The 12269-nt window shown below is 36.3% G+C and overlaps 1 protein-coding gene across 13 annotated transcripts in view; it reads right to left on the bottom strand.

Annotated features, from left to right (window-relative positions):
• PRRC2C (proline rich coiled-coil 2C) overlaps window positions 1-12269 on the bottom strand; it is a 93940-nt gene that overhangs the window by 59743 nt on the left and 21928 nt on the right. For 8 of the 13 annotated variants that reach the window (XM_046682888.1, XM_046682889.1, XM_046682883.1 and 5 more), the window contains exons 2-6: window positions 7480-7645; window positions 6527-6704; window positions 5105-5214; window positions 3673-3798; window positions 1764-1987 (exon numbers count right to left, since the gene is read on the bottom strand). In XM_046682888.1, coding sequence (XP_046538844.1) covers window positions 1764-1987; window positions 3673-3798; window positions 5105-5214; window positions 6527-6704; window positions 7480-7591 — 750 coding nt within the window. In that variant the 5' untranslated portion in view covers window positions 7592-7645. Of the gene's footprint in view, window positions 1-1763; window positions 1988-3672; window positions 3799-5104; window positions 5215-6522; window positions 6705-7479; window positions 7646-12269 lie in introns of those variants that run through there. The other 5 variants (XM_046682884.1, XM_046682887.1, XM_046682894.1 and 2 more) reach the window with 3 other exon arrangements.

Below are 12269 nucleotides of genomic sequence, written 5' to 3'. Positions count from 1 at the left end.
CTGGAAATTCAGAGATCTCTGAAAGCACAACTTGAAAATTACTAGGAGACAAGCAGTTGGGTGTAAATCATTTATCAAGGCCAGGTTAGTATATAAGACTGATTTTTATGCTCCCCGCTTTTTGGGGGAAAATAGTTAATGAGTAATTATATTTAATCTTTTATTTTGCTCTTCTACCCTAGAATAGTTAAATAATAAAGAAAAAATAGAAAATATGGATATATAGAGCTTGAATATTTAGGAGATAAATCATAAGAAAAACAAATATAAGAAGTAGATTCTACTTTCCTTTGAGATTAATGATATCTTGAAAAATGTAAACTTATTAACTTGGGCACATGTAACTTGCCATATAATTTCAAAGTAGGCTGATAGCAAACAAATGAATGAGGGCCCCAAATCTAACTACTAATTTATAGGAAATATACAGGTCAGAAGTATATATTAAATGAAACTACAAAGATGGAATCAGCAAAATCTGGACTATGAGAAACCCTACAGGACAATAAATAAAACACATTGTAACAGATAAACTCCAATGAAAATAAAATGGAGGGAAAGAGGTCCCAGTAGAAAAGAAGATTCCTAAGAGAAAAATCAACCAATCTCAAGGAATGGACATTATCTGGATCCTAATTACAAGACAATCAGGCAAACTGGAATACTGACTTGATATTTTAAAAGAATTTTCTCTTTGGGTGTGATAAGGGCATTGGGGATTTTCCCCCTAGTCTTTACCTTTTAACATATAACCTAAAATAAATACAGATGAAATGATTTATCTAGGATTTGCTTTAGTAATCTGAGGTGGTAGGAAATAGGTGAAACAAGACTGAACACAAATTAGTAACTGCTGAAGATGGATGGTAGACATGGGAGGAGGGAGGTTGATTAAAACTATTATTTCTATTTTTGCAAGTATTTAAAATATTTCACAATGAGGGGCCAGCCTGGTGGCTCAGCGGTTAAGAGTGCATGTTCCGCTTCAGTGGCCTGTGGTTCACGGGTTCAGATCCTGGGTGCAGATATGGCACTGCTTGGCAAGCCATGCTGTGGTAGGTGTCCCACATATAAAGTAGAGGAAGATGGGCACGGATATTAGCTCAGGGCCAGTCTTCCTCAAAAAAAGAGGAGGATTGGCAGCAGATGTTAGCTCAGGGGCTAATCTTCCTCAAAAAAAAAAAAGAAAGAAAGAAAGAAAGAAAAAATTCCACAATGAAAAGTTAAAAAAAATAGAAGTATACTACCAAATGCTTTAGAACTAAAGCAGGTATTAACCTTTTCTGTGCCATGAACAAATCCCTTTGGCAGTCTGGTAAATCCTATGGACCTCTTCTCATAGAAATGTTTTCAAATGTATAATCTAAAATAGTGAGTATTACAAAGGAAAACAATTGTACTAAAATTCTGTAACTACAATATTTAAAAACAAATCTGTGATACGGTAATGTATGTGCTGCTTTATTAGGTCAATAAATAATGAATGGGTCTACCCACGGGTCTAATAACTATTTTGAGGTAATGTTGAGTACAAACAAGATTTTGAAGTATCTAAAACAATGTAATGCAACATGAAAATACCTATGATCCCTATTAATGATAAAAACACAGGTACTACTGATTTGTTCCTTATCAAAGATGATGCAATTTATAGTTAGATGTTAATGAAAATAAAGACCTAAACTTCTTCCCATTCTAATTCTCTCTTGGAACCCAGATCAAAACCCTCTTATTTAACCACTCGCTTATTTAACAAAACTCACATAAGGAGGCATCATAGCTCTGTATTGGGAAGCAAGCGCAGGTTGCTGTCCATTCAGTTTAGCTTGTGGAGGACCACAAGCTATCCTCTTTTCCACCACTTTGAGGATATCACTCTGCTCTGATGTTCCAGCTGTGCTTTCATCCTGGCCAGGGAGCTTTTCATCTTGGTCAGATGTTAAAGGAGAACCAGCAGACTTACCACCATCTCTCCAACAAGCAACATCTGGTATGGGGAGAGATAAGAAAGGAGTAAGAAAAAATCTGAAAATGGAACAGAATGAAAGCAAACGAAGCACATTTCCAAGAAAATTTAAGTAACAAGTAAACACAGTGAAGGAACAGTGAAAGTCTAATATATAGGCCCTACTAATGTTTCAACATGTTTAGGTAGTCAAGAGAAGACACTTCCAAAGCAGAAAGGATGTACCTCAGAGGGTATCAATGGGTTTGGGTTGGGGAAGAAAGTATTAGAACTTTTCTACTAAGCTTTACCAATATTTGGTATAGAGACCAAAATCACTGTTATACCTGAGGTGTCCTGAGGGAAGGTCGGGGGGAGTTCTACAACCTGGAAGAGTTGACAGCGATGCTCTCACTCATTTGTTTTCAGTGTACTATCGCTAGTTACATGTGCCCAAGTAAGCAAATTTAGTGACTATATTATCTGGATCAACTACACTTAACCAAATAAAACAGTAAATGATTTTACAAGGAAACCCTGTTTGGTAGGTAGCCTCCAAGGTGGCCCAAATGGTCTCTATCTCCCTCTCACAGTGTACCAGGATCGGTCTGTGTAGCCTGTAGAATAAGGCAGAAGTGACGGCATGTCTGAGATTAGGTTATAAAGGACTGTGACTTCCATCTTGGGTGGGAGATGTCTGTCTGTCTCGCGTTACTTTTTTGGGGAAGCTTCGCTGTGAGTAGCCCACATACAAAACCACCACCATGACTGAGCTTGGAACAGTAGCCCCAGTCAAGTCAGCAGCAGATGACAGCTTCACTGCAACTTTGCTGTGAGAGTTTCTGAGCCAGAACCTCCAGCTAACTGGCTCCCAGATTCCCGACCCTCAGATACTGTGTGAAATCCTAAGTCCAGTTCAGTTTGTTGTTTTGAGTTGCCAAATTTGTTATGCAGCAATAGATAACTGGTGAAAACCAACTGAACAAGAAAATGGAGCTGACACATTTATTCCTAATACAAAGTCATCAACCACATTATGCCAATTAAAAAATAAGAATAAAAACAGATGATTTACCCAGACTTGACAAGAAACGAGCGAAAGGATATATGAAATGTATAAGGTTATCAGAAACATGGATTTGTAACCATTATTGCGAAGAGGAACCTCCCCATGTATATAGGTCCTTTGAGGCATTTGGTAATAACAATGCAAAGCTAATACAATTAATAAGACATTTTAAAATCTGAGAGATTTTATATTTCTATGTTTAGTTTTTGATTTATAATGTACATAATAAAAGTATCTCTCACTATCCAAATTGATTTGGTTCCTCAGTTTAAGTTCAGAAAGAGATCCTTGAATATTAATAGAGTAGCAAATAAACGGATATAATATATAAACAAATATTTGCATATTGGAGAAGTTTGCTCAAAAAATTTTACTATTGTAAAAATGACCAAATACTAATGTGCAAGTAAGTCATCCAGGCATCTTGTTAAAATGTAGTTTTGGAGTGAGGCCCATGACACACACTTCCAACAAGTTCTCAAGTTATACTGATGCATTCATGGAAAAACCACACCTGAGCGGCAAGCAACTACAGTTGCTGTCTGCCTTTTCAAACTAGGCAAGTCGTATATACAACAGCAGGCAGAAGGTTCTATCACAAGATAAAACACAAATGTAATCTCATTCTGTAATTTTATTACATAGAAAGTACTCTTACTTGGTGGGCGTAAACTGGGTCCAGGTCCATAGTTGTCATCATTTGCTTCTTTTTCTTTTTTTTCCTGATCCCCAGCTGCCTGCAGGCTGGGAAATTCTTGCTGAAAGTGACTATTCACCTGGATTCCTACAGATTTTTTTTAAAAAACATTAACTGTAACTTTTATGCTGAAGGTAATGCAAATACCCTCCCAGGATAGAGCTCTCTGCCTTTTTCTGATAAATTATTCCACATTTCAATGATGACTATTCATATCCATAAAATTTTAAATTTATCTAGAATTAGAATCCCTTGGAAAGTTAATGAACAGCCACGAGGAGATAAAATCCTAAGAAAGGAATCTGCCAGACACTGTCCCAGAGGACTCATTAAAGATGACAAGGCAAGTGAACAGAGTTTCACTTGCTTCTCTTTTATTACGACTGCTTACATTTTCAATACAAGTGAAATTCCTCTGCTAATAACTCTAAGGATCAGTTCAAATGATATTACTGAAATAGAATTTATGAATCAACACTGCAAGTATCACAGTGAGGCTAAAATTCCTGCATTTAACTTACTGCTGAGATGCTGACTGCACTTCACTATTCTCACCCATTCCCCCATCTACCTACCTACCTACCTATTTATTTTTATACTTCCATAAATTAAGAGTTGATTTTAGTAGCTTGAGGTCCTCAATGGGTTTCTCCATACAACGGCTTATAGACATTTCCTGTCTTGCAAGTGGAAAAATCAAATTTTGCGGGGGAGCCCATCATTCCTCAGGGGAAGGAAAATACTACAGCTACTGTGCTTTATGGCTACTCTCTTGCTCTACTCTAACATGGAAATCGTGAGCAGCATGTTTGAAAGAGAAGAGGCTGAGGGGCACAGATGGAGATGAGTATGGTTTCTACCGATCTACCTGCCTGATGCATCCCCACGGGTAAAAGGGTATTTTTATGTCTCAAAGAGCTGAGTATAAGGTTTTGTCTGCTCAAGTAGGGTAAAAGATAAAATAATGAGGGTCAGAGGATATCGTAAAGACTCCTTCTTTAATCTCTATCATTGGCTTAAATTCGGTTCTTGACACCACAACTTAACTAGCCCAAAAATAAAGACCCATTTTTAGGGCCTGAGTACAGTCATACGCCGCATAATGACATTTCGGTCAACAACAGACTGCATCGACAGTGGACCCATAAGATTAGTACCATATAGCCTTGGTGTGTAGTAGGCTACACCATCTAGGTTTGTGTAAGTACACTCTGCGATGTTCACACAACGATGAAACTACCTAATGGCACATTTCTCAGAACGTATCCTCGTTGTTAAGCAATGTGTAATGTTCTCTGCCCTTGCCAAAACACAATAATCTACCCCTTATCTCCTGCATGGCTGTTCAGTAACTGTCAAACCTAACCAGTTTCCCCAGCTAACGTCCACTTACCATCTCCTTGCCCACCTTGCTTGTTACTGGCCCATGATTTGGGAGCAGGTGCTACTTCTGGGGGAGCTGCAACCCCAGGTTTTGGCTGTGCTGGTGGAACTTCTGGTGTTCTTAAAAAAAATATGAATCCATTATTTCAGATATTATATGTTTAAATAAAATAAATATTTTATTTGAGGTAAGTCTGTATACAAATTATTTTGGCTACATGTTTACTCATAGATGCACTCCCCACAAATGTTTTCCTTCTGCAAGATTCCTTTAAACAAAGTACGGCAATTTCTGTCCCCCTTCATGCCTACCTTTGAATAACCCAAGGAGAAGACGGCTTTGATTTCATTTTGTAAACAAAACAAAACAAAACAAAACAAACCCACTCATTATGGAACATAGCTACCAAAAATCTGCTTTGAAGAAGTGAATATTTATAATTAGAGATAACATTATAGGCATACATACAGTCTGGAGTGGTGGAATTAGCCAGGGCCTAAGGCTAACAAGCAAACTCTCCATTTGGTAGTCAACAGGTTCACCACTGTACTTAATACTGTTATTCAAAGAGGCAACAGCAACCTGCCTGATGCATCCCCACAAGTTAAAGGTGTTTTAAAGGGTCTACAGTTTTGTTCAATCCTTGTAATGAGATACTTAAAAATGAAAAAGGTAGTTAAGAGATGCAATACACTTCTGGTACACTCAGACCTGTAACTGGTTCGCTACGACGAAATACTTCGACAACAACTAAGAAGCAGAGAACAGTAAGTCTGTGATAAGCTTTACCCAAGCAGGCAAATTTACTATATAAAGCTCCCCAAAGAGGAGTACAGAAATTTGATAACAGATATAGGCACAAGGCATCAAGTACCCAATTACTTATTTTTTTAAATTACCACTACTTAACTTGGTCATTCAATGAGCCCTGCATAATCCTTGACACATAGAATGCTCAATATTTCTTGAATGAATGATAATTAAGGGGGATATTATTAAGTATATCCCAGCTTTCTTGCTAATTCTTTATTCATTCAAATAATATTACGAGAGCACTCCGTGCATCAGGCAGTTTCAGTGAACCAGGCAGACAGAAATTCTCAGTATCATGCAAATTATTTAACAGAATCAACTCTTAATCCTATTAGAAAGAGAATGCCTGATTTGGTAGGGGTGGGAGAGGAGGGAGCCTGACACAATATATAAGAAAAGTTGTGATTAGCAATTCTGTCATCTGTTCTATCTTGACACAGAAACACTGCTACTAAACCCACTCAGAGGGGAAAATCAATCAAGTTGACTATATAAGACTTCAAAGGCATGAGATGTGTAACATGTGCAGTACAACACCCAGCACATAGAAAGAACTCAAACATAAGTTCCCTAGAAAGAAAGGGGAATGGTTTCATTCTTTAGTAGACTTTGACTTACTTTTCTTCTTCATGCTGCTCTTGCTTTGATGCCCATCCTGTGCCATCTTTAGGTACAATGTTCACATTTGGATCATTGCCTTTGTTTTCCGCTTTGAGACTTGGGAGGTTAGCAGGTGGAGGCATACGCCGTGAGATACCAACTTTTCCAAGACTCTGTAATCCATGTCGAGCTGCAACTAAAGATCAATAACATCAACTTTCTTAGAACATCTATTTTATTCTTAAAACAATAGAGAAAGAAAACAGAAATCAAGGAGATCTTGAAGTATTATATCCCAACATTAGAATTTTTAAACTAAGCCACACATCTGCAACATAAGCCACCGCAGGAATTATATTAAAGTTTCAAACCGCTAAACAGGTGCTTTGAAAATTCTAACAATGCAATCCTATAGACTATGGAAAGGAAAACACTAACAATGCTGGTTTTGTGATTTTTTTCAGGGAATCTATTCAAAACTCAAAACTTACTATATTAGAGATCAAATATGTTGACTTTATGTTCATAATTAACACTGGTAATGTACCATATATGGTCTAGTTTTCACTTTGCACTATAAACACTGGGTTCAAGGTATCAAAAAACAAGACAAAACAAACTACCACAGGACTCTATGCCATAATTAAAAGTGGTAGTGAATACCCACTAATACATATATAGCTCTATGCCTATCAACCTCATTAACTGAGTTTCCCCTTTGGAACTACACAGTTCTAATTATTTTCTGCTGACAACAAACAGGAAAAAATAAACATTTTAAAACGTATTTATTAATTTGCAATTCTAAGATATTTAATTCATATCCCCTGGAAAATATGCGTACATAAAATGTATACAGGGTTGCATTAACATGGGTTTGACCCAGCTCCTAACAGCGAAAGTTCCAGTGTATCACTTACAGTAACAAAACAAAATCATAAAAAATAGACATGCCACTCAATTTTACTCACCTGTGGTTTTTTGAGTTTCTAATGATTTACCCTTGTAAGTATTAAATAAACTGAGTGTCGCATACTTTTTCCCATCCTTTGCTTTTGTGCTCTGGCCTGACTTCTCCGACATTTCGGTGGAAACTCATCGAGTCCAAAACCTCCTGACACACCCCTTAAAACCAGTCTTTAAAACGCACATGAGAAAGAAAAATAAGAAGGCAGATTTTAGAATTTATTAGCTTACTAAAAACTAAAACATTTAGTAAACTCAAATGTTCACAGAACTTCTGAAAAATAAAAACATTGAGAAATAGAATCAATCTTAAGTAACTCATAATAATTTCACAGACCCATTTAATACTGTCAAATTCCAACAACACACAAAACCAATCAAAATAAACCACTATGCACTCAGTGAATATATTAGTTATTTATGGTTTGTAACCACTTAAGAATAAGAGTTTTAATCCATACTGAGATGAACAGTTCTGAATAGATGAGTAGAAATATATTCAATCTATGGAGACTGTCTATTTTATAAATAAATATTACTCAATTTAACGGGCTTGAGGTGACTGGCATCATCAGCCTATACATACAGAATCCAAATATGATAGGAGGATAACATCATTCCCCTATAAATTGCATGCCTGTGTTTTCAGGCAGTATGTGTCTAACAAAGCTCTACTAATTTAACAGTTTAGAACAGAACACTCTTTTCTCTACACTCTGCAAATGGTAAAACATTTCATCATAAACCCAAGGTACATAAAAATACTGTTTTATGGTTATGGATTAAGTGTTCAAAAAATGGTGTGCACTTGTCAAAATAAGTCCCTGTACATATGAGAAGTTATTAGAAGTAAACACTATTTTAATGAACATTCACACACAGAGAATTTTCATCTTTGGAGCTAATGTACCCTAATCTTGGAGGTGTACCCTGAGTAAAAACTAGTCTATTAATAAACAGAGAAGACACAAATTAGCTCTCATACTATTTCCCTTCAATTTAATGAGGTGTACATATATATCAACCTTAGGGTTTTTTTTTCTTTGAGTGGTTAGGGTGGGTGTATGGCAGAAGGTGGCAACTTCTACCAAGAAACCATTAGTAGCTAAAAGCATTGAGAACTAAGTATGGGAGTCAAAGATAGTATAGAATAGGTATATCACACAAAAGGCATTCAAAGTCAAGGAACGCCCGTGTAAATCCATCATTATAAAAATCATTTTATCTACTAGTTTTACATTTGTAAATTGCATAATCAGCAGCACACACAGAGACGTGGTTTCATATGCGTATCAAGTACCACATTCAATATCTGTAGTTTCATACAATTTATCGAGAATTTTCACATCTACTATCTCATTTCAGCCTAATAACCTTATGATACAGTTAGTATCCTGATTTTACAGATGAGGACACTGATGTTCAGAGGTGAGATTGGATTTGAAATCAAGGCTTCTGAGGCAGTCCATTACATCATGCTGTCTCCTCCCCATGGAACTGTACATAACCACTTAGCTCTTTGAGTGTACATTTACAATAAACCACTTTTCCTTGAGATAAATTGGGAAACGAACTCACCTGCAATGACAACTACACTAATATATAGACAGCTTGCTATCATATGTGGAAGAATATATATAATTAAATTTATCCCAAGGGTGCTAATAATGATGATGGCATGAAGAGAATTGTACTCCCAGAATCTATCCTGTTGACATATTTTCATCAATAACATGAAAAAAGACATAAGAAGCATATTCATTTACAGTGACAAAAGAGGACAGTGCATATTCACTAGATGGCAACATTAAGATTCAAGCAGATCTTTCTTCAGGTGAAAAAAAGTAACTGATGTATCAAGAAAAACAGTCAACTTGTTCTTTCACCCTCATTTAACACCTAAGAATCCTCAAACCTCTACATCACAACTACTCAAGCAACACTCTCTAAGTGGAGACCCTCATATGCCTACATCATAGAGACAGCAACATAACAAGAAACAAACTCCTGAAACTTCCTAGGGGCAAACTTACAAGTACATTTGCACTTACATCCATCTTTCCCAAGGGTTTCCTTTCCTCCTTCCACCTATTGTTACAGTGGTTCTCAGCATCATCTAGAAACTCGTTAGAAACGCAAATTTTCAGGCCCCAACCCAGACTATTAAATCAAACTCTTGAGGATGGGCAGCACTCTTAAAGCACTGTTTTAGTAAGTCAGTCATCCAGGTGATTCTGAGACATATAAAACTTTAGACAGTGGTGCTTAATCCTTGCTGCACATGAAAATCACCTGAGGATTTAAAATACACCAGTATCTGAGGTGCTGGGGTGGGGCCTCAGCATTGATCCTTATTTTGAAAAAAGATCCTCAGGTGATTCTAACACCCAAGCAGTCTTCAGAATCACTGCAATAAAGGGAGTGTGTCTTTCCTCCCATTCCGTCTAAGGCCAATCCTTTCTCCTGTGCTACCTACCCATCCTGTCCTCACTTCCTTTCTCATTCTAAACTCTTCTCTGTAGGGAATTTCATCCATTCTTATGGCTTCACCTACCAATTGATCATCCCAAAGTTACATCTCCAGCCCAGAACTCTGTGCTCCTGAAGAATATATCCCACTGCCTACTTACATTTCTTCTTTGTTTTGAATAAAGTTTCAACTTTACCTAGAACACAGGCACCTATTTCACATTAGGGTTTCAGAAACAAGCTTAACAAATATTCTGCACAGCATGAGAAGAAAATGGTAGTTTAAAAAAATTAAGTTGAGAATCAACGGAGGAAATATCTCAACATTGGACAAAATGTGAATCTTAGATAAGAACTCAACAAAACGAAGAAAAAAACTTGAAGAAACCCAAAAATTGATACTATGAACACACAATTCACTAGAGAAATAATACCAGTAAGCAAATGTATTAAAATGTTCAATTTCATAAGTGAACAAAAATTAAAATAAGATGGGCAGTTCAGCTTGTCCCACATGCTTACACAAGGAAAACAATGTAACATTACACACTTTAACCACAGGATGATAGAATATCTAATTCAATTCTAGCCATCACAAAACATTACAGCTTTGGATAGAACTATAAAATGAATCTTAATTTTCCAACTTAAAAAGAAAAACAAAATTTTTCCTATATATTATAAGGAGTTTCCAAACACAAAGAAAGAACAAGCAATTGACCAAAAATTGAAGCCACAAAATACAGGCTCTACATATGGTCAAAGTTTCTGTAAACATATTATAAAATTCATATTTGAGTAGTTCTTTCTAAGGTTCAAAATTCTGTAAAAAGTTTCTTCTTCTACTATTAATAAGCTACTGTCTATTTTATGCCCTTCAGTATATGCTCTTTCCAAACAAGAAGTAAACAAAATACATATTGGGTGTAATCTGAGATGAGAAAGATGGACAAAGAATCAGCTTCTTAGCCCACTAGAACAGAGAATAAACTTATGCTCTCATACGCTTATGAGTCTCTCTTGCTATGTGTTATAGTACCTACTATATCAGAAAAAAAGTAAATCATAAATACGTATAATTGACGTTAGTGTAAATGAAATCAGAAGATAATTCAATAAAAAATAATGGTGAACTATCACTTAATATACCTACTGCTATAAAAGAACATGCATTTCTAAAGACAGAATTTGCAGCCATAAATAACGAGACTGGATAAATTGGAAAGGCTAATTCCACTATAACGGTTTGCCAGTTAAATGTGGGCACTTTTAGTTTAAAGCCAAAGTTTAATTTAGCCTACTTGTTTTTGATGTCTTGCTTCTGAAAGGCTTGGAAGACACCTGAAACTCTTAATTAGGCTGAAACTTCATTCAACATATAATGGACAGAAAAGCCAGTGACTTGTTCAAAAATTAAGATTAGTTTTAAGACAAAACATCAAAGGAATCCAACCAATCAAGAATAAGCACCATCAAGACTTAGCTTCACTTTGCATAATTTATTTAAAAATATTTCTAAAAATGTAATTCCTTTTGGATGCCTAAAATGAATCAAAGAATCATGGCTATATAAGAATTTTCTATGAAACTAATGATCAAGACTAACAGGCTCACACTTTCGGCCAAGATGAAGTAATAGGGACCAGATTTACATTCCCAACAGAAACAACTCAAAAACTGAAAATATATATATATGTATAGTCTAGTGCATGTAGGTATATATATGTGTGTGTATGTGTATATTTTACTTATATATAAATAAAACAAACAGCTTAACACACTGAACATAAGGCAAGGAAGGACAGTGATCCCTAACAGATAGGAAACAAATGAGTGATCCCCACGCTTTCCTGAACTTACTGCCTGGAGAATTCCCAGGTCATGGCACAGAGAAGGGAACTCAAGTGGAGGCTGGCAGACTGCCTAAATTGAAAAAATGGAGGTGAGAGTTCAGGGTGACCAAGATGGTTAGGATATAGTATTGGAAAGAAGAGAGCTACACAGAGAGAAAACGCTACAGAGGATCCCCCTTGAGTATTCAGCAGAGTACCAATCTGCACATGTCTCTGAGGAAACTACCTAAAGCCAGGAAAGAACATCCAAAACAAACAGAGGAGAACAGTGCCTGATACTCACAAAGGGCTGGGAATACTTCCTATTCTCATCAGCTAGACTTTTAAAACCTCACAATTCACTGGGCATTGGGTAGAGTATTCAGGAATACCTTGTCTTAGTAGTGGTATATATTAAATTAAAGTACCAACTGCTCTGGTCTTGCCTAACAAATCTCAAAGCCAACACCAAAAGGATCAAACTTTTCCCCAGT

This window comes from Equus quagga, chromosome 13 (genome assembly GCF_021613505.1).
Source record: "Equus quagga isolate Etosha38 chromosome 13, UCLA_HA_Equagga_1.0, whole genome shotgun sequence".
NCBI lineage: Eukaryota > Metazoa > Chordata > Mammalia > Perissodactyla > Equidae > Equus > Equus quagga.
This window is presented reverse-complemented; position numbering and strand designations above follow the sequence as displayed.